This window comes from Rousettus aegyptiacus, unplaced genomic scaffold (genome assembly GCF_014176215.1).
Source record: "Rousettus aegyptiacus isolate mRouAeg1 unplaced genomic scaffold, mRouAeg1.p scaffold_m13_p_14, whole genome shotgun sequence".
NCBI lineage: Eukaryota > Metazoa > Chordata > Mammalia > Chiroptera > Pteropodidae > Rousettus > Rousettus aegyptiacus.
In genome coordinates, this window is record NW_023416289.1 from 3,011,046 (window position 1) to 3,031,768 (window position 20,723).

The 20,723-nt window shown below is 62.3% G+C and overlaps 1 protein-coding gene across 12 annotated transcripts in view; it reads right to left on the bottom strand.

The window, feature by feature from the left end:
- Window positions 1–20,723, bottom strand: part of ZNF423 (zinc finger protein 423) — a 262,390-nt gene that overhangs the window by 98,214 nt on the left and 143,453 nt on the right. For all 12 annotated transcript variants that reach the window (XM_036231242.1, XM_036231243.1, XM_016147610.2 and 9 more), the window contains one exon: window positions 2,649–5,866. In XM_036231242.1, the coding sequence (XP_036087135.1) occupies window positions 2,649–5,866 (3,218 nt within the window). The remainder of the gene's footprint in view (window positions 1–2,648; window positions 5,867–20,723) is intronic.

A 20,723-nucleotide genomic window follows, 5' to 3' on the forward strand; every position in this document is an offset into this window, starting at 1 on the left:
CCACAGCTGCTGAATTTCCATGATCAAGGTCCCAGCTCACATTTACTGAGCACCTACTACGTGCAGGCACCGTTTAGTCCAAACACTCACAATCGGTCTGCGAGCTCCACTGCAGGGAGCCTGAAGGTGGAGTTTCAAGCGGCTAACCCACTTGGGCGAAGCCCTGTCCTGGTGAGCAGGGGACCCGGGACTCGAGGCCCGACAGGCTCCCTCCGGAGCCCACCCTCTGAGCTGCCATCCTCGGCTCCACACCCCAGGTCACCCTGGCCGGTGCTGGCCTGGGTGACAGAAAGCTAGTGTGACGTGGACAAGCCCTCTCACCTGGCCGCCTGTGGGACGGAGTGTGAGAGCACCCGCTCTGCCCCGCCTGGTGTGGGACCAGGGTCTGCCCGAGCCGGCCTGGAGTTGGGGCGATGTTGTTATTGCCCGTAAACAGAGGGGGAGGCGGAAACCGTAATGGCTTCATGCTCCAGCCGACAGCAGTCCCGGCCCCATGGGAACCCAGTCCTCCGAGAGCTGGTTGCTGTGGATACACTCCCGAGGGTCCCAGCCTGCCAGCCCCCGAGCCCCCGTGCAGTCCCCAGAGTCTACTCTTACAGGCGTGTGTCCCGGGGGAGGGCGGGGTGGGCTCACAGACAGCTGGGCCCCTGCCCCCAGGCGTGCCCAGGCAGGGGACAAGGCTCCAGAGGCTGTGCCTTCACTGGGGAGGCTTTGTCTAGCTCCTTTCTGCACATGGCCCACCCGCCCGGGCCTCCAGATGTGACTGTCAGCGGGCCTCCTCGCCCACAGGCCCGGGACAGGGAGAGGAGGCCTGTCGGGCACCGGAAAACAAGCTCCTTGGGTGTGAAGCCCTCGCGCCGCTGAGCATCCGGAGGCGCCTGGCTCCGCCTTCCCGACACCGGATCCTCTCTTTTCTGAAACAGAGGTCACGGGCAAAGCTCCCAGGTTGTTGCCATAGAAACAATACAAGGGCCAGTGCCCACCGGGTGGAGGGTTTAGAAAGTTGTACTTGATGGGGGCTCCAGGGCAGACAGACTGGGGAACCCCGTGGCCACCAGGAGCCCCAGTGCGGTGGTGGGCTGCACCGGAGAGGCCGGGATGGGGCTGGGGTACACCCGAGCACACGGGGCACCACCCTGGACCCCACCCCACCGGCCTCTCTCCTTTCACAGGCCAGCTGGGCTCCAGAGGGCCTGCGTAGAGCGCTGGTCGAGGGGCCCAGCCGTGGCCACACACACACACACACTGCCTGGGTTCGAATCTCTCGAAAGCTGGGCGCTCAGGGCCAACTGTCCTGAGCCTGCGTTCCTCATTAATAAAGCGGGTGTCATGAGGATTAAAAAGACAAAGTGCTCGGACGGCCTCATGCCTTGGTAACCGTGAGCCATGATCATAAGCGGGAAAGTGACAAGTGACGTTTCCGACGCGCTTTTAATCCTCAGAGCAAAGCGCGGAGGTCGGCACGGGAATTGGTGACGGTGTTTAACAATCGACGAGGAGCAGGTGCCAACCAATCGCGGCAGAGGCGGGCACAAACCAGACTCCCCGGTGCTGTCGGCTTTGGAGGCGGATGCCACCGCGGCTCCCTCACTGTCACCCTCTGGCTCGACAGGCGAGGACAGAGGCCCAGAGAGGTCGAGCAACGGGTGGGCACGGGGAGAGGGAGGCTTTAACTCAGGAGGAGTCAGACCAGCTGACTCCAGGACCCAAATGCTCCCGAGCCCGCCCATTCTGGCCGGGCAGCCAGCCGGGCCCCGGAGGGGCAGGGCCGGGCAGCTCCGCTCTGGCGGGGGCCCCTGCTCAGGGCCGCCGTAGGGGGCCCCTGCCACTGTGGCGTCTCCCCATTCTCTCACTCGCCCCCTCTGGTCCCGCAGCGAAGGCCCCCGGCAAACAGCCCTGTCTTCCAGCAGGTGTGTGTGGCACAGACGGGAGCCCTCCAGGGACAGGTGTCCCCGAGATCTTCTTGGCACCTCCTCAGTCTGGGGGCAGATGACCCTGACTCGATGGGGGATCCCCAGCCCGTTTTGTCTGACACCTGAGCGCCACACGGCGCTGGGCCCACCATCAGATGCCCCCAGCCGTAGTCCCCAGGGCCTGTGTGGACCCTCCAGGAGCCCAGATCCCCCTGACTCACTGAAACCCACCGGTTATGGGCCTGTGACTCCCCAGGTCTGAGAGCCCCCAGGACAGGGTCCATTTCCAACTCCCCTTGGCTGCTCAGCACCCCAAACATAATGAGTGCTCAGAACAAATTTGATGAATGGATGAATGAATGAATGAATGAATGAATCATTAACAACGGTAACTGGGACGATTTCTGGGGCCTTCCACACAGCAGCGACCACACTAACCGCACCAACACCACTGACGAGGACAGTATCAGCTAGCGATGAGGGCCCACACGGCCGAGCCCAAGCGCCAGGCTCCAGGCCCTGTACATGTCTACGACCTCCACGAACTGTCAAAAGACCCCTGGGTCTAAAGCCCAGAGAGCAAAGTGACTTTCCTGAGAACGCCCAGGGGGCGGCCCCAAGGCGCAGGGGGCGGGCCCAAGGCGCAGGGGGCGGGCCCGAGGCGCAGGGGGCGGCCCCCGAGGCGCAGGGGTGGGCCTCAAAGAGCGGGGGCCGGGCTCCATCAGCTGCACTTACCCGGGGCACTGGTGACGTCTGGGCACCTTTCCGGGGCCCACTGGTCTCCGGCGTGAGGTCACGGTGGTCCACCTGCATGTGGCTCTCCAGGTCCTCGGCACTCTCGAATTTGACGCTGCACTCGGGGCAGCGGAGGCCGGCGCAGGGCCGGTCGGCGGGCTCGGGCGGGGCCAGGCCGCCCAGCTGTCCGTTGGCGCTGCGGGCCATGCAGCCGGCGCAGAGGCCGTAGGGCAGCCCGTTGACATCCAGCTTCACCAGGTCCTGCTTGCTGCGGAAGTCTTTGAGGCACAGGGCGCATTTGTAGAGCTTCTGCAGCCCTTGGCCGTTGGGGGAGGACGCCGCCGAGCTGCCCGCCAGCTTCTGCATGTGGAAGGTGCCGTGGATCTTGAGCTCCAGCGTGGAGGTGACCGTCTGCATGCAGACCACGCAGCGGAAGCCGGTGAGCGAGTTGCGCAGGTCGGGGTGCATCTGGCAGTGCTCGATGAACTCCTCCTCGCTCTGCAGGGGCATCTTGCAGATGCGACAGGTGCCCGTGTCCAGGCTCTTGCTGTGGGTCACCTTGTGCTCGGTGAGCGTCAGCAGCGAGGGGAAGCGCTCGCCGCAGATGGGGCACATGTAGTGCTTGGCCGGGCCGCGGTGCGTCTGCAGGTGCTCCCGCAGCCCGCTCTCCGAGAAGAAAGTCCGCGAGCACACGTTGCACTTGTGGCTGCCCTTGATGAACTCCGCCTTCTTGCGCGAGCCGTCGTCCTCGCCCGGCCGGATGTTGTGGTCCCGCAGCCGGTGGTTCTGCAGCAGCACCTCCATGGTGTAGGCCGCCCCGCAGATGTCGCAGCCGTACATGGGCTCCGACGCGTCCACGTCGTCCTCGCTCGCCTCGTGGCTGTTGGGAGCCTCGGCGTTCTTCAGCAGCATGCCCTGCAGGTCCGCGGGCTCCGCCTTCTTGGCGGCCGCGGGGGGCACGCCGTTGGCGGGGCCGTTCTCGGCGGCGGCGGCGTCGAACACGCAGTGCTTCTCGCGCAGGTGCTTCTCCAGCAGGATGATGGCGTGGAAGGCCTTGCTGCAGAACTTGCAGTTGTACTTCTTGCTGTGCGTGGTGATGTGGCACTGCAGCTCCACCTCGGTGCTGAAGGTCTCCCCGCAGAAGATGCACTTGTGCGCCTTGGCCGGGTTGCCCAGGTGGCTGTGCTTGACGTGCACCTGCAGGTCGGCCTCCTTGCGGAAGTCCCAGTTGCAGGCCGTGCAGCGGTACATCTTCTTCTCGTTGCTGTGCTTCACCGCCAGGTGCACCTGGATGGACACCTTGGAGTCGAACACCTCCTGGCACAGGGTGCAGTGGTAGAGCACGAAGGTGTGCATGTCCAGCAGGTGCTTCTGCAGGTCGTCCACCGAGGAGAACTGCTTGTCGCAGCTCTCGCACACGTAGTGGGTCGACGTGGTCATGTAGTGCACGGTCAGGTGCTGCAGGAGCGACTCCTGGGAGTCGAAGTCCTCTTTGCACTGGGGGCACGCCTGCTTCCGCAGCAGCAGCTCCAGGTGCAGCTTCAGGTGGGTCTGGAAGCTCTCGAAGCTGGAGAACTTGAGGTCGCACTGATTGCAGGGGTACTCGCCGTTGGAGATGGAGTTGGCGCTGGCCGAGAGCCGCTGCCGCTTCGGGGACGACACCTCCACGTCGGAGGAGACCGGGCTCTGCTCCGCCTTGGACTTCTTGCTGTGGGCCAGCGGGATGTTCTTGTGGTTCTCCTTGATGTGCTTGGTGAGCTTCAGGATGGAGCCGAAGATGGGCGAGTTGGTGCAGTAGGGGCAGGAGTAGACCTCCATGAAGGACTGCGTGGGCTGCACCACCGGGGACTCCAGCTTGGCCCCGCCGACGCTGCAGTGGGCCTGCTGGATGTGCTCGGTGAGGGAGGACTCGGTCAGGAAGCCCATGGAGCACTGGTTGCAGAAGAAGGCGTTGCTGCCGTCGGGCGGGTTGGCGCCGGGGCCGCAGTGGGACACGCGGATGTGCTCCTGCAGGCTGTTGATGTCGGCGAACATCTCCGGGCAGTAGTTGCAGTGGAAGGCGGACATGTTGCCGAACTGCATCACGGGGTAGGCGTGGTTCTTGTGCAGCTTGCGCACGTGCTCGTTGAGGTTGTACAGGGTGGGCATGGAGTCCAGGCAGATCTGGCACGTGTGGCTCTGCTGCGGCTTGTCGGCGTGGATGGTCTTCAGGTGGATCTCCAGCACGGCCAGGCTGTGGAAGTCCCGCTTGGAGCAGTAAGGGCAGCTGTACACCACCTTGGCCCAGCCCTGCCCGTCCTCCCGCATCTTCTTCTGGCCCCGCAGCGGCTTCAGGGTGGAGTCCGGCGTGGAGCCGCGCTCCACGGAGGCGCTGGAGTCCGGCGTGGCGCTGCTCATGGAGGCCACGCTGCCCAGCACGGGGTCGGGGCTGACGCTGTGGTTGCTGGAGTCGGGCTGCCGGTGGCTGTCCAGGTGGCAGTAGACGCCCTCCACGGAGGAGAACTGCTCGGGGCACATGGGGCACTTGTGTTTCTGGTTGGCGTGGGCATGGTGGATGTGCGCGAGCAGCGTGTTCTCGTCCACGAAGACCTCGGGGCAGTGGATGCACTGCAGGTCGGCCTTCTCGGACAGCTGGGGGTGGCGGGCGAGCACGTGCTTCTCCAGCTCCTCGGTCTGGCTGAAGGTGTCCTCGCAGTAGTCGCACATGAAGTCGTCTTTCTTGGCCTCCTTCTCCGACTTGGCCAGGTGCTCCTTGTTCTTCTTGTGGGCCTGCATGTGGCTCTGCAGCGAGCTGGTGGAGGAGAAGCCGCGCTTGCACACGGAGCACTTGAACGGCTTGCTGGAGCTGTGCGTCTTCAGGTGGATCTTGAGGTGGTCGCTGCGGGAGAAGGCCGCCTCGCACTCGTGGCAGTGGTACTTCTTGTCGCCCGTGTGCAGCTTGATGTGCCGGTCGCGGCTCCTCTTGTGTTTGAAGAGGCGGCTGCAGTAGGTGCACTTGAACGGCAGCTTGTCGCTGTGGATCTGCTCGTGCCTCTTCAGGTAGCTCAGGCGGATGAAGGACTTGTCGCAGAACTGGCACGGGTACGGCAGGCCCGTGCCCCCTTCCTCCTCGCCCAGGCCGAGGTCACACCCATCCCCGATCATCTGCGTGGGTGACGCAACATCCTTGCTGGAGGGAGACGAGGCCACCCAGGAGAGTTGCGGGTCGTCGTCACCATCTGCAGGGGGAAGGCGGAAAGGAGATGAGAGGCAATTCCCAGGGCCGCCGAGAAACAAGGGCAGAGCCAAGCTTCTCGACAGCTCGCGGGCTGAGCGTGCAGCTGGCCGCCCGCCGCAGGGGGCGTGGGGGGGAGAGCCGGGGGCCGGAAGCGAGTGGCCACGAGGGCCCTCCAGCCTGCAAAGGGGGTGGCAGAGGGGCAGCAGGGTATAAAGGGGACATGCCTTTCCCCTCGTCAACACCTGCCTGGGCCTCACGAGGCAGGTACCCCCACAGGAAGTAGGTCTTAGCTATGTCCCTGATGCGGGGGGACAGGGTCGGGGAGCAGCCTGGACCAAGTGACTGGAAATGACCTCACAAACCCATCAGTCCCAAGGGCTGAAAGGAGGCAAGTCCCATCACCCGATGGGCACTGGGTATGACCGCCCCGCTCCAACCTCTGGTCTTGGAGGGAAATTTCACCAGTTCTCAGCGGCGCGGGCAAAGCTTCGCAGACCAACGCGAGGCCACGCCACATTCTTTGGGGGTGGGGGGCTGATGGAGCTGGAGCCACTCCTCCAGGTGGCGGACAGACAGACAGACACGTGAGGTGGGACGTCACGGGCATGTGGCACTGGACCCAAGAGCACCGAGGGGAGTGAGCGAGCGGGGGGGGGGGGGGGGGCTGGAGAAGGAGCTGCAGGCTCCCGCCCCAAACCACCGTAAGGGGGCTGTTTTCCTCACCCCCCCCCCAACCCCAGGGCTCACCCAGGTCCACCCAGGACCCCAGGAGATAATAAGAGATTAGAGGATGAACCAGGAGCCAGAAGGACACAGAGCTCGGGGCCTGGGGGGCCCCTAACTCCATCGTGGTGGGGGCCTCTTTGCGCGACGTCCAGCGTGGCCCACCTTCTTGGAGGACAGAGGCCACCCCGATTCCCTCCTTTCCTGCCCCGGCCTTCACTGGCCCATCCAGCCTCAGAGGAAACAAAATCAAACAAACGTGAGCCTGGCCGTGTGCAGGAAACAAAGGCACATAGGACCCCAGAGCTGACGCCAGGGAAGCTCCCCGAGCTCGGCGGGCCGGGCGGAGTGCGTTCCGTGGCTCGCGTTTCTGTCGGTGGATTTGGAACTTAATGATGAACGAAGTGGCCCGCGGGCTGCTGCGAGCAGCGGCGAGACAGACGGGAGCTCGGATTCGGCCACACTGACCTTGTTCTCGAAACCCCGGGAAAATCGACCGCCGGCCGCCCTCTCCGCGCCCCCGCCCGCCCAGCCGAGCCTCGCGGACGGAACCCGGAGGGTCTTGCCGGAGGCGGCCCAGACCCTCTAGGAGGAAAGGGGCAGGGGGACCACGCCGCCAGGCACGGGCAGACGCCGGCACCCACGCCGGCACACATCGGCACACTCGCCGGCACACATCGGCACCCACGCCGGCACACGTCGGCACACTCGCCGGCACACGTCGGCACACTCACGGGCACACATCGGCACCCACGCCGGCACACATCGGCACACTCGCCGGCACACATCGGCACCCACGCCGGCACACGTCGGCACACTCACGGGCACACATCGGCACCCACGCCGGCACACATCGGCACCCACGCCGGCACACATCGGCACACTCGCCGGCACACATCGGCACACTCGCCGGCACACATGCAGCTCACGTGTTACTCCCACAACTCACACACAAATTTACACACAAACACATACCAACACCGTCACGCTCACACGCGGTCACACGCGGTCACACGCATGCATACACCTCCATTCACACACCATCATTCCCACGATTGTCCGCGCACCACGTTAAACACGCACGTGCGCGCTCACACACTCACCTGCAGACATGTGCACTCACGCACACCATATCACACAGCCTCGGGGACGCCAGGCCCTCACTGCCCCTGCTGTCCCCGGCCAAGCCCCAGACCTCACAGGACGGCAGGCCCAGCGAAGGGTCTCGCAGGGACCCCCAGGGCTGGCTCCGCGCCTGCTCCTAGGCCACGCCCACCGCCTCGGTGCCCACCCAGGTGCCCGGCCCTGGCCGTGTGAAGATCTGCCTGACCCCAGCGGGCACCGCTGGCAAAGCTCCCGGCCCCGAATCCTGCATCTCCGGCGGCCTCCCCACGTCTGAAGCCCAGCCACCCAGCCCGGTGTGGGCACCTCCCAGAGCTCTCAGAGCGAGGCGCCTGCTCCCCTGGGGGCCTCACGTTACGGGCCCTTCGGGCGAGAAGGACTCAGCCGCTGCCGGCACCTCTGATTGGAGGTGGGGGGAGGTGGCCCGGGCCCTGCCTGGTGATCCCCGGCTCCTGCCAGCTGGGTTCCACGGGGCGCAGACAAAGGGACCCAGCAGAGGCCCAGCCCCCGCCCGCTGGCCAGGCTCACCCGCGTTTCTGTCACATTGATGCCTTAGCTCAGCTCACTCGAGCTGCCCTGGAGCCCTTTCTGTGTGGCTGACCCGTCTGCCCTGTCACGGGTGGGGGGACCAGGGCCCTTGCCACCGTACAGACGAGGAGACTGAGGCACAGTCACAGTGACTTCCCCAGAAATACAACGGCACCTGGGCCGTCCACCGTCAGGCCCCCTGCCCAGCGCTTCCACAGGTCGTTTGAACGAGACTACACCTGGGCAGGTGCGGGGGTGAGGCAGCCACGCGTCTAGCCTGCAGCACAGTCAGGGTCTGGATCTCCTTCGAGGCCTCTCTGCCAAGATGACCAGGGCGAGGCCACGGCCTGCGCTTCAGGGAGGGGCCCGCCGAGGCCAGAGAGGCGCGGGACGGCCTCACGCCACCTGCCCGAGGACGAGAGCAGACACCTGCACGCTCGCCAGGCCTGTGACTACCTGTCTGCATCCTTCACACCCCCACTGGCTCACTTACACATCTGCGAAAAGGGGAGCACTGTGAGGAGTGGCTGAGAGAAACCGACATGAAAAAAGCACGATTATCCTCTTCCTGTGCTGTGTCCGGACGAGGTACATCTGTAGAGACGGAAAGCAGATTCGCGGCCGCCCGGGGCGGGAAGAGGGGGCAGGAAATGGCTGCGAATGGGCCAGAGGCGTCGTTGCGCGAGATCGTGGAAACGCTTTGAGGCTGGATTGCGGCGAGGACCGTACGGCTTTGTAAATTCACTAAAAGTCATCGAGTTGCTCGCTCAAAACAAGTGAATTTATAGCACGCGAATTATACGTCAATAAAGTTGTTAAAGAAAAGTACTGCTTGGCCAATAATAATAATTAGTGCTAATTAGCACCACGGACGCTAATAACATCAGCAGTTACACTTACTGAGCCTGTCCCAAGTGCCAGCACCGGGCTAAGTGCTTCTGCTCCCACCGTTAACTTGTCTCATCCTCACAGCCGTCGGCAACAGCCCGTTTCTGAGCTGAGGAAGCTGAGGCCTGCCGAGGTGGGTGACACGGCCACAGGCACACGCCCGGGGGCCCAGGCCGTGTTGGGCCCGGATGCCCGTGTCTCCCGCGGACGCAGGACCCACCTGCCCGGTGCCACAGTCCCCGGTCGTGGGGGACGCCTGGTTGGCTGTATTTTTCTGCAAACATGTTTCGAAACTGAAGCAAAACCCATTATTCCGGGAGTGACAACTTGAGCAGCGGCTGAGATCGTAACCATCTGAACGGAAATGAAAACGAGGCTCCTTAAACGGAAAAGGCCTCATCTGGGGCATGGACGTGTCGGCATGAACAGTCCCAAACTCAGATCGCCCCGTTTAGAGCCTCTCATTCTCAGACTATGCAACCTTGGCTGTTGCCGTCCGCCCCTGCAAATGCATTTTGCTTTGGGGACACTCAGCTCATGCTCCTGCAGCAGAGGGAGACGGGAGCAGAGGCCGAGGAGCCCAGGACGTGTGTGCGGGACGGCGGCAGAGGGAGGAGGCGCCCGTACCTTTCAGTGGTGACATTCCCCTCAGGCCACCACACGCGCGGCCGTGACTGCGTGCGCCTCTGGAAGATGTGCAGGAGGGGGGCAGGGGGGGTGCAGAATCGGGGCAAAGGCAACCTCGCGGTCCCCCCTTCGACTTGATCATTCCCGAGCTCAGGGAGGAGGCAGGTGCCCGGAAAGCCCAGCTCGACCAGTGACCCGTCACTCCCGAGTAAACGCCTGTCTGGATTTTACCGTGGGCCGTGCAGTCTTCCGAGAGCTTGACGGGTATGAACTCATCTAACCCTTTCGACAGCCCGGCGAGAACCTACACTCGTTCCTCTCTCATTCACAGGTGAGAAAAACAGGCACAGAGAGGCTGAGGAACTCGCCCAGTGCGCACAGCCAGGGATTCGCCCGGCCGGCCAGGTTCCGAGGCGGGGCTTCCGCCCGCGGTGGCGCACGGCGACCGCGCTCAGTGACCCCGCGCCGTTCCGCTCCTTTGGGAGAGACACTGTCGCGGGAGGGGATCCATCGGCGAGGCAGAGTGACTAACGCCGGGCCCTCGGCTTCCCTCGCCCCGAGAGTACTACGAAACATGACAAAATGAGTAGAAAAATCACTTTCGAGACGGAGATTAAAGTCATTTAAAAATGACTAATCCTGCAAAAAAAAAAAAGGCAGGAAATGGGTTCGCTCTGTGAGCTTTTCGCTGTCTGCTGCAGGAAGAGAACCGGAATAAGCATGAAAGACGGGAGAAATTATGATAAAAATTCAATTAACTAGAGAAAAAGGAACATCAACCGGGCTTCAGCACACGGCAGCCGCGGGGCGGCCGGGGCGGGCTCCGAGCACCCGGGGTCGCGCTTGGTGGGGCCCACGGGCCGACGCGGTGGCAGCCGGAACGTGGCCTCAGCCGGCACGGACACACCCTGTCAGGGCGCCCGGCAGCTGCCACCCAGCACGGCTGGGCGCCTCGGCTCCACGGCGCCTCCCGACGCAGACGATCGGCGTGGGGGCTGCCGGGGGAGGGCGTGGGCAGGCGAGGGAGGGTCGCTGGAGGTGTGGGGGAGCCGCCCGCCCGCAGGCATGAGCCCTAAGGGAGACAGGCCTTCCCGCAGCGAGGGGCACAGACTGAGGAGGAGGTGAGCCCCCCGTCACCGAAGCTATGCAAGAGGAATACACGGCACTTAAAGGAACCTGGGGAGGGTCCTCTGCAGCAGGCGGGGAGGGGAAGGAGGGGAAAAGGGCTGAGGGCCCGGCAGCTCCAGGTTTCTGGGACCTTCGTGGGGGGGCAAGCGCCCGGCTACTCCGGACCGTGATGCAGAGCTGACTCAGCGCACGCGAAGCCCCTGCGGGAGGTGCACTGGGGACAGGAAACAGCACAGGACAGAGTGTCCCTCAGGAGACCTGGGCCTCGGCTGCCCCGCTCAAGTACGGGCAGCTGGCATTCTGGTCTCCACAGTCCTTTCTGGAGAGATGGAAAGGTTATTTTGTACACTATTCTGACCTCCAGAGTGTCTCTGCGATGGTCACATAAAGACCCGACAATTCTTCACGAAGCCCCAAAAGGTCTCTTTGCCACTCACCCATCTCCTTGGGAAAGTGACCATGGTGAAGCAGACACGTGCCCCACAGGACGAAGCTCCCCGATGCTCGGGGCAGAGCCCCGCCCCCCGCTGCTCTGATCCAAAGCTCCAGGAACTGTGGCCTGGCTCGGAGAAATGGGACCCCAGCCTCGGGGTCCCCTGTGATACGCGGGGTCCAGAGAGAAGGACAACCCGGGGACGGCAGGTGGGTAGCGGTGGCCTAAGGGCACTGTGTTCGGAAGGACGCTAAGGCCAGATCTGCGCTCAGAAAACACGAGTGTTGAAATCAATTGGGTGGCGTCTGCCATGAGCAGGGAAGGGCGCGAGGGGCGGCCCCCCGGGCACCGAGGAAATCGGAGCGGGGGGCCTCCTCGCACCCAGGTTTCTTCCTCCAAGGAAGGAACGGCCCATCCTCTCTGAGAGGGGAGGCCTCGGGGCAGGGTCCCCCCGAATCCTGCTGTGCGAGCAGACGCGGCGGGGCGCGGAAGCTCCCAAGCAGCTGTGTTGTGCTCTGGCCGGGGTTTCTAGCCAGACAGAAGGGTCAGCTCCAGCCCGGGTGACGGCGAGGCCGGCCCGAAGTCGGCACGAGGCAGCCCGGGCTTGCAGAGCAGCGCCCCCGGGGCCCGAGGTGACAAGAGCTGCCAGACGCGAATGTGCCTCAGGGTCCCCCACAGCCTGCGCTTCCCACAGAGGCAGCCGGAACCCCGACAGGTGGCTTTCCAGACAGGAAAAGGTGCAAATCCAACTCAGGGGCCATCTGGGCGTATTTCCGATTACTTCTTGGGAAACTTCAAATCTTCACCCATCTGCCTTTCTGCACCCTCTGGAGCCTGGTACAGTGGACAGGACACGGATCTGGGGGAGCCCTGGGCCCCAGAGGCAGCTCTATTGCTGGGGAGGGGGGCCCTTAGGGAAGTCACCTTCCTTTTCTGAGCCACTGCCTCTGTGACACAGGTGGGCCAGGCAACCTCTGAGGCCCTTTCCTGGAGCCGCTTCCGGCAAACCATGGCGTGAGCCCCCCTGAGAGACCCTGAGCTCCCCTCACAGCAAACCCCAGGCCAGAGTGGGGGCCTGGGTGCCATGGAATGAAGGCCCAGGCGGAGACAGGGGCCAACAGGCCGGAGCTCCCAGGCTGGGTGGGACACCCTTGCTGTCTCAAGGCCTACCAGGGACTTGGCCCCCAGGGGCAGACTCCAGTCTCAAGCTAGGCCCAGGGGGAAGCGGGGACAGAGACAGAAAGGTGACAGGTGCCTGCCCTGTGTTCGCCTCCCCCCAGGAGCCAGAGCCGGCCATTTCTCCCAGAATACTCCTTGACTCAATTACGTCCATACCTGTGGACTCGACGCCAGGGCCGGGAAGAGAGAGGGAGCTACTTCACAGATGGGGAAACTGAGGCCACAGAGCGAGGAGCAGACGGATCCGGGACTAAGCTCCAAAACCACAGTTGTTACTGTTGATGGAGCGTTTTCTGTAAGCCGGGTCCTTTGCCAGCATTTTCGGTGACCATCCCCTTCTTCATAGCTGGGCAAACTGGGGCTCCCCGGAGAAAAGCAACTTCCCGGGCACACAGAACTAGCAGGTGGCGGGCGCCCACTCACTCACCCGCCCCCACCCCCACCCCCACTCCACTCACTAACCCCGAGACGATACTGCCTCTCCAGACCCCGAGGGACGGTGCAGGGCCCATCGCGTGGCAGACGCTGCTCCAGGAGGAGCCCCACACTCGACCACCCCACCCGCCACAAAGGCGAAGCCCCGTCTCGACGTGGGCAGGGTCAGCGGTGGACCCCCGGGCCAGGCGGGCTCTGAGGCCGAGCACCAGGGAATGCGGCCGGCCGCCTTCCCCACCCCCGGGCTGTAGGGCAGGCTGCTCAAACGGCGGTCACAGAGACGCGGTGGCCGGCTTCGAAGGCGGAAGGGGGCCGCGAGCTGCGGGCCGCGGGCCGCGGGCCGCGGGCCGCAAGCCAAGGACTATGGCCGGCCTCTGAAATCTGGGGAGGCACAGAAGCAGGTTTTACCCCAGAGCCCCCAAAAGGGCACGCAGCCCTGCCCAGTGGCATCCGCGTCACACTTCGGACCTATGGGACCTTAAGTAACCGCGTTTTGTTATCTGAAGCCACCAAGTTCCTGGACATTGGCGACGACAGCCAGAGGAAACGCACAGATGTTTTGGTTCCCAGGGCCGGTGCCGCTGTAATAGACCCCAGAAAAACATAGATGTGGTTTTAGAAATTGGGCGGCAGGCCACGGCTGGAAGAATTTTCAAGAGTGTGATATAAAAAAAATCTTAAAAAAAAAAAATCGTTCGCAGAGATCCGGATGTTAACGACTCAGTTAGTGACGCCTCGGGAGGAAGTGAGGCATGTCACGGAGCAGCCTACGTCACCGTGGAAAACGCCTGCGTCAGCAGGACCAGACTGCAGAAGGCGCGTGGACATCAGAGCCGCCGGCGGGGAGGACTCAGAGGACCTGAGGGGCGCGAGGTCGGACCCGGGAACAAAGGGACCCTTACTAACCGTGGCGGAGAGCCTCGTGGAGCTGTGTCACACCCATGTGTGGAAAGCAGAACCAGTAACAGGTGCAGATGACTATCTAGCGAGGAGATTTCCAGCAAGATGTTGAAGGCGCGGCCATTTTTTTCCTTATGGCTTCTGGTAGCAAGAGACAGATTGACGGAAGAATAGTCGAACCAAAATGAGCCCAGAATTGATGGTTCTGGAAATTCCCGGCCTACCCCGATGGCAAAAGGCACTATCATGAAGAGATTCACTATTAAGGGTGCGACTCACACATTTCCTAAATCAAACCACAGAGAATCTGGGGAATTTGGGGGCCTTGCCCTGGAGCCACCTCGGTAGAAGCCAAAAGCAGAGATGGGATTATATACAAAATATCTAGCGAGCAACATCTCGTCTAACGGAGCACCTCCCCGTGACATACACAGGAGACCCACAACACTCGTGAAAACTTTATACCAGCAGAAACACCGCTAGCTCAGACCAAAGCGCACACACACACGCGGGCCGCAATGAAAGAAGATGCCCGAAATTCTACAGGCAGGAAGCAGGCTACTGAAACTACTCAGCTGCAAACATGTGCTACCCTCTCATTAAAAAAGAAAAGAAAAGAAAAGAAAGAAAAAAGAAAGAAAAAGAAAGAAAAAGAAAAGGATGACTCAGAGAGCGAAACCTCAAGTCCAAAAAGCAAAGCTAAAGCCAGAGGGTAGAATTTTGAGTCTCGCGGGTGGGGCCGTGGGCCCAGAGCCAGGAGCTAGAGCAGATGAGATCATTATGGGACGGGGTCAGATTCCGACACTGTACAGCCAGCCACAGGCGAGTGCACCGCTCTGTCTGCTTTTAGTTCTCCAGCTCTTGAGAGAAGGGACTCGATGAACCAGTCTCTCAAAGCCCTGGTAGCTCCGAGAGTCTGTGGTGATGTCTGCCCTGGGTACGGGAATGAGGGGTAGCAGGTAGCCGGCATCCCAGTTTTCCGCTGCCTCTAGTCGAGGTATTTTTTTTCACTCAGCACGTATTTGTTAAGCCTGTTCTACATGCCTGGACCTCAGAGGGTACAGGAAGTCCCAGCGTCTTTAGGTTTCTACGCTCTGTCTGCCTAACTTCTCGGACAGTCGCTGTCTAAAGTTGTGACTCTAAACCAATGTTTTGCCACTTTCGAGCACCTTGAAAGAGAAAAACACAAAAACGAAAAGTCCCCTTCCATCACGGAAATAGTTGGTCCCACGTCGAGATATCTGGTTTTCTTGAAGGGACAGATAAGGGCGTGGTACGATTTTGCAGGGGTGTGCCCCACCCCTGCAAAATTAAAAGTCCGCCCAGAGAGGGAAGGGGATGAGGAAGCTGAGGGTCCCGCCTCAGACGCAGGCCAAGGGGGCCACGCTGGCTACCGGAAGCTGACGTGGCTCCACCTGAAACCTTGAATTCGAATTACGCTGTTGGCAAAAATAATGGCAGCTTATCCTCTCCCTTCCCTCCTCCGGGGAGCTCAGAGCGCCCTGGCGGACGTGGTATCATCATCCCCAGCGAGGCCACAGCGAGGGGAAGTCGGTGTCATTCGGTTTGGGGATAAAAGAGTAAGCAGGTTGGGGGACCGGGGGTCAGCGGGCAGCACAAAGGTGCAGATGGGCACACGGAGGTCAGTGGCCCAAGCGCAGGGGAGGGCGAAGGGCCCCCTGCCCTCGGGGCTGCGCTTCCGGCTGGCCCGGTCGGCACGGAGGGGACCCTGCTCTCTGCCTGCCACACAGGGCCGCTTGGCACATGGCCTCTGCGGGCCCCCAGACCTCCCCGCAGACCGGACGTCATGGCCAGCCGCGCCGTCTCCAGCTGGCTCTGGGGACTGCCGAAATGCCACCTGGCAGCAGTCACCACCACGGCCCTTAACAAGCCTCCGGGAGCCCAAACCGTCAGCACGAGCTCACGGAGACTCGGTCCGGGGCCGGGAGACACCAGCCGCTGCGACCACGGTGAGCGACCAGCTCACTCAGCCCACACGGCCACTCGTCAGCGGCGTGACCGAGGGCGCGCGCCCGCACCCCTCTGAGCCCCCACTTCCTCGTGCGCAGAGGGGGAGAGCAAGAGTGCCTGCCTTAGGAAAGGGGTCACGTGCGCGCCGAGCTGCCAACCGTTCGGTCGACGTCGGCTGCAGAAAACGAAGGTCACTAGCGTCACCTCCACTAGTACCGCTAACCGTAGACCCCTCGCCGGATGCGTTTAAAACGGGACGCGGCGCTTCCACTCCCGTCAGCCCGTCGGACAATGCCAGGGGTCTGTGCGGCTGGGACGGCGGCGGTCATTGTCCCAGCCTGAGAGCAAGCAGGGCGCCGGGCCCCGGGAAGCAGGGAGGGCAGCCGGCGCCGCCTCCCCCCCCCCCCGCCCCGGCCGCGGCCCCTCCCCCGCACTCAGCGTGGCTGCGTTTGCACTGCGAGCTGCACGATCATCCCGCAGACGTGGAAACAGGACAGAGGGGTGAGGTCGCGTCCTGCTGCCGAAAGCGGATGGTAAATGGAACAGCTGGAGCCGGACCCCCACCCGAGGGCCCTCGGCCAGCCGGACGGAGAGGGACGGCGAGCTGGGCAGCCGGACGGAGAGAAACGGCGAGCTGGGCAGCCGGACGGAGACCGCCACGGCTGGCCTCCTGCCAGATGGTCACTGGGGCCATCCGGGTATCGGTTATTTTATAAAAAGGCCCACCTTAGAAACTGGGACCCCTCGAAGTTGTCTTAAGTGTCCACGTTCACGTCTGGCTTTTCTCGGAGGAGCAGGAGAAGAGCTGGTGGCAGAGGCTCTGCGTCCAGCACGTCCACGGGGGAGCCGAGTCCACCCCGGCCAGGGCCACTCCCGCTCCCGCTCGCCCTCACCCGCGGGGCTCCCCGCCCCGACGCCTGGGGTCCTGGGCCCTGGGGGTGTTCGCGTTTGCTTGGTGGCTGAGAGGCCGGCAGCTGGGCAGAAACTCCCAGCTCTGCCCAATTCGTCAACCTCCCCCAGTTTCGCAGGTGAAGAGACCGGCCTCAGTTTCCTTCCCTGTACAAGGGGGAGAAGAAGAGGCCAGGTGCAGAGCTGCTACGCGGACGAAATAAGCGAACGTTCGCAAAGTACTGTGAGGTTAGTCACCAGCTCCTGGCTCCTGGCTCCGCATAAGGCCGCAGGGCAGGGAGAGGGATCAGGGGCCGGGCCCGAGGGTTGGAACAAACGTTAGACGGTGAGTGGATGGGAGAGGAGACCCACCGCCCTGGGGCCTGACCGACACCTGGGAGGGTGCCAGTCAATGACCAGGAGTCGCTCCTGGGAAGCTGGTTTCCAAAGCAAAGGGCACTCGGCCTGCACGACGGCCCACAGGCCCCGCGGTCACCATCCCGGACGTTGGCGAGGCAAGGACCCTCTCTCCGCACAGACGGAGAGACGGAGGCACCCACAGCCTTGTCCGGGCTGGGACGCGGATCTCCAGGCTCCCAGCGGAGAAGGCGAGAGCCGAGGTCTGAGTCCCCGACACCCCGTCCCCTCGCCCAAGGGGGCTGCCATCCCAGACAGAAGGAGACGCCCACCTGTCCCCTTGAAGCCCCTGACCTCGCAGAACACACAGCCTGCCCGGCTGCTCCATCCCTTAGACAAATTTACTCAGCACTGATATGGAAAATGCAATTGAGCTTAAGTTTTATTGCAGAAATTAAACAGACCAGGAAAGGAAAAAAAAAAAAAAAAGCCAGCATGGTCGACTCGCCAGAGACAGAGCTGGCTGTGACAAAACTAGCTGAAGGGGAGAGGCCCCCAGTCAGCTCCCTTGGGGAAGAAGGACCCCCCCCCCCACATCTGCCCCTACGAAAGACTCCCCAAAGATGGGGTGCTTGCAGCCAGTGGATGGGCTCCGGAAGGTTTTCCCATCCGCCCCTGGCCTGGGCCTCCCTCACACTCCAGGATCACCCACCCGGCCCGCCTCCCCCTACCCAAGGGAGGAGGAAGCGTCTCCTGAAGTCATCTCCGTGAGCCTTCTCGGAACAACAGCGCCAAGGCCCGGAGCAAAGGGCTCTCTCTGCTCGACTCGCAAGAAAGCAAAATGCTTTCGGGGTTGAATCACTGTTTTCCTTTACTCCCTTTGGAGACCGGCAGGGCCCACACTCGGCCGTGTGCGTGGACTTGGGACTGCAAACAGCTGCGTTCTAATTACATGTAAAGTGCACCAAAACATCCCTTTTATCACAGACTGGAAATCTGTTAGCATCTGTCTCTCCTTTGTTTCTTCCACAAGATACAAGCTTGTTTCTACATTTTTCTCACCTGTAGCGGTGATTAAAATTCATTATAAATGAAAGGAGTGAACAGACAAACAAGTTCCTCTGTGTACCGTTCTAAACTCAAATTAGAAACAGCTGTTTGCTAATTCATGCGGCGATGTTTGGTCGTGCTCTGTGAATCAATAATAAGTCACCCTATTGCTGCAGAAATTTGGGGATAATGCATATATTTAACTCGGTGTCGGATTCTCCGGGCGGGATTGTGGCAGCGAGCCCCTCCCCCCCTCCAACCACCTTCAGGAGGCCACGAGGGGACTTGGTCGGCACTCGAGACGTCCACCACTGCCCCGATGGGGAACCCCAAACTCAGAGTGCCCGGCACTTCTCCCGAACACATGGGCCCTGGCAGGGCCGTCCCCAGGCTCGGTGTTTGCAGAAGGCCGCGGCTTCTGGCCGGGATCACGTGAGCGCGAGGTTTTCCTTCGGGTTTGCTGTAAGTTCACTTTTAAGGTCACTGTCTACTTACAGCAAATGGTGCTGACTCTGCAAAATTAAGTAAACGAATTAAGTACAAAAAGAAAACTGACTTAAAGAAGACTACTACATAAATCACAGCACCAGCGATCCTCGAATACTATGAAAATCCCGGCAGAGGGTGCCAACGGTCACAGGCCGACTGGGCGCCCAGTGGAAGGGAGCGTGGTCACTCCGGGGCTTTGCCCCTGAAGGTACTTTTCCTCCCCGAAGCCGCATCACTCTCCCTTGCTGAGCATATATCCCGGGAGCCGGAAAGAGGAGTGGACAAGGTGACCCGGAGGGCCTGCTGGTCGTCAGACCCAGGGCTAGCCTCCAGCCCTCAAAGTGTCGCAACCCTGCTCCTACCGTGACCCCCCCCGCCCCCGCCCCCGTCAGCTGGGGGCCCAAGTCGGAGGTGTTCGGACTCCAAACCCCACAGTCCATCTACACCGCACAGCCTTCCGAAACCAGACGCAGCAGAACCTGGTCAGGTGAGGCCTGGGCACTATACCCCACCCCCACATCCTCCCCGATAATGCCTGTATCTGGGGTTTGCTGAGCCTGTGCATGGGCACAAAGAGCCCCTTCCCCGGTCTTGGCATAGTCCTCACCAACCCAGCCCCCACTGCCCCACGAAAGCCCATGTCCACACCCAGGGAACTAGGTCCCTGGGGCCCCGGTGGACTTCACAGTGAGCCCAGCCCCAGCTCCTCCAGGGAGTAGATGGTGTGAAAGAAGGTGCCAGGTATGAGTCCTCAGAGCCTGCTGCCACACCAGGCCCCGCCTGGGCAGCCCCCCACCCCTCGGGCCTTGCCCCCAGCCCCCAGAGGCCACTTGTCAGCTCTCTGAGCTCGGCAGCCAGGGCAGGTACCAGGGGGAGGTCATGGGCAGGGCATCTGGGCGGGGCCTGAGCCAGGTTCTGGAGGTCTCAGGAGGTCTCAGCAGCTCAGTGCTCCCAACGGCGGCCCCTGGGAGAATCAGACCTCGGGGCTGCCCCACTGCCCTCCAAGGCTGGCCGGCCCCAGGAGAACGCACGGAAGCCCATGGAACGAGCCCAGAGCCTCTCCCAGTGGGCTGGACCAGCACTGGACAGCACCCTGGTTCTGGGGCTGGTTTTAGCCACCGGCAGCTGAGTGACCTGGGGAAAACCCTGGGCCCTGGGCTCTCTCCAGCGTCACCTACACAATGCAGCTGGTGGCCGCGGCTTTCCTACTGGACGTGTGGACAGAGGAGGTGTTCGCTGAGTGTAAAGAATGCGCAAGAGAACAAACCGATGCGCAGGTTCATCACTATAATCTCACGAGCCCCGGTGTCAGGGAAAGGACCACGCGGTCCCTCTAACCCGGAATGACTTAGAGAATGACTCGGGAAACGACTAATGCGTGTGATGCATTTCACATGTATGTAGATGCTATTTACACACACACATGCGGACACTAAGTGCCGCGTGCCGAGCATTTCTCGAGTGCTCGCCCTGTGCCGCACACGGCGTCCCGAGTGGTCACGGCCGCCGGCCCTCACCGCTGCCAGCCCGTTCTGCGGACGAGCGAACGGAGGCTTACGGAGGTTAACGAGCACCTCCAGGGTCTTCCAGGTCAGGAACGGTGACCGGGGCTTTGGGCGTCCGTCGCCAGAGCTCTGAGTCTGAGGGTCTAGCCACGTGGGATGCGTGTGTCAAACACCTTGTCTGAGGGAAAGAAGCTTTGGCGACGACCCCTGCGGAGCCCCGACGCGCCAGGCCCCCTCTCAGCAGCTCCGCGAGGGGGTCAGGAGCTTGGTCCCATTTTACAGACGAGGACGCTGAGGCAGGAGACACCAAGGCACTTGCCTCGGCAGGCACTTGGGGTGCACAGACGGCCTGAGCACCGGGCCTAAGCCTCGCCTCAGGTGCTCACCTCCAGGTATCCAACTCTCTCCCACCTGGCCCAGAGGATGGGGAGCCGATTCGCCCCGTGGTGGCCCTAACCACAGGGGGACTGGAGCCAGCAAGCTCCCTCAGAGTCTATCCCTGGGGCGCCTGGGGCATGCACCAAGGTCCCTGCAGAATCGAGCCTAGGGTACCCAGCCGTGACCTCAACCCTGCACCCCAAAGTCGACCTTCCTCCTCTCCTCACTCCTGTTTGCTGGGAGCAACGCCCCATCAC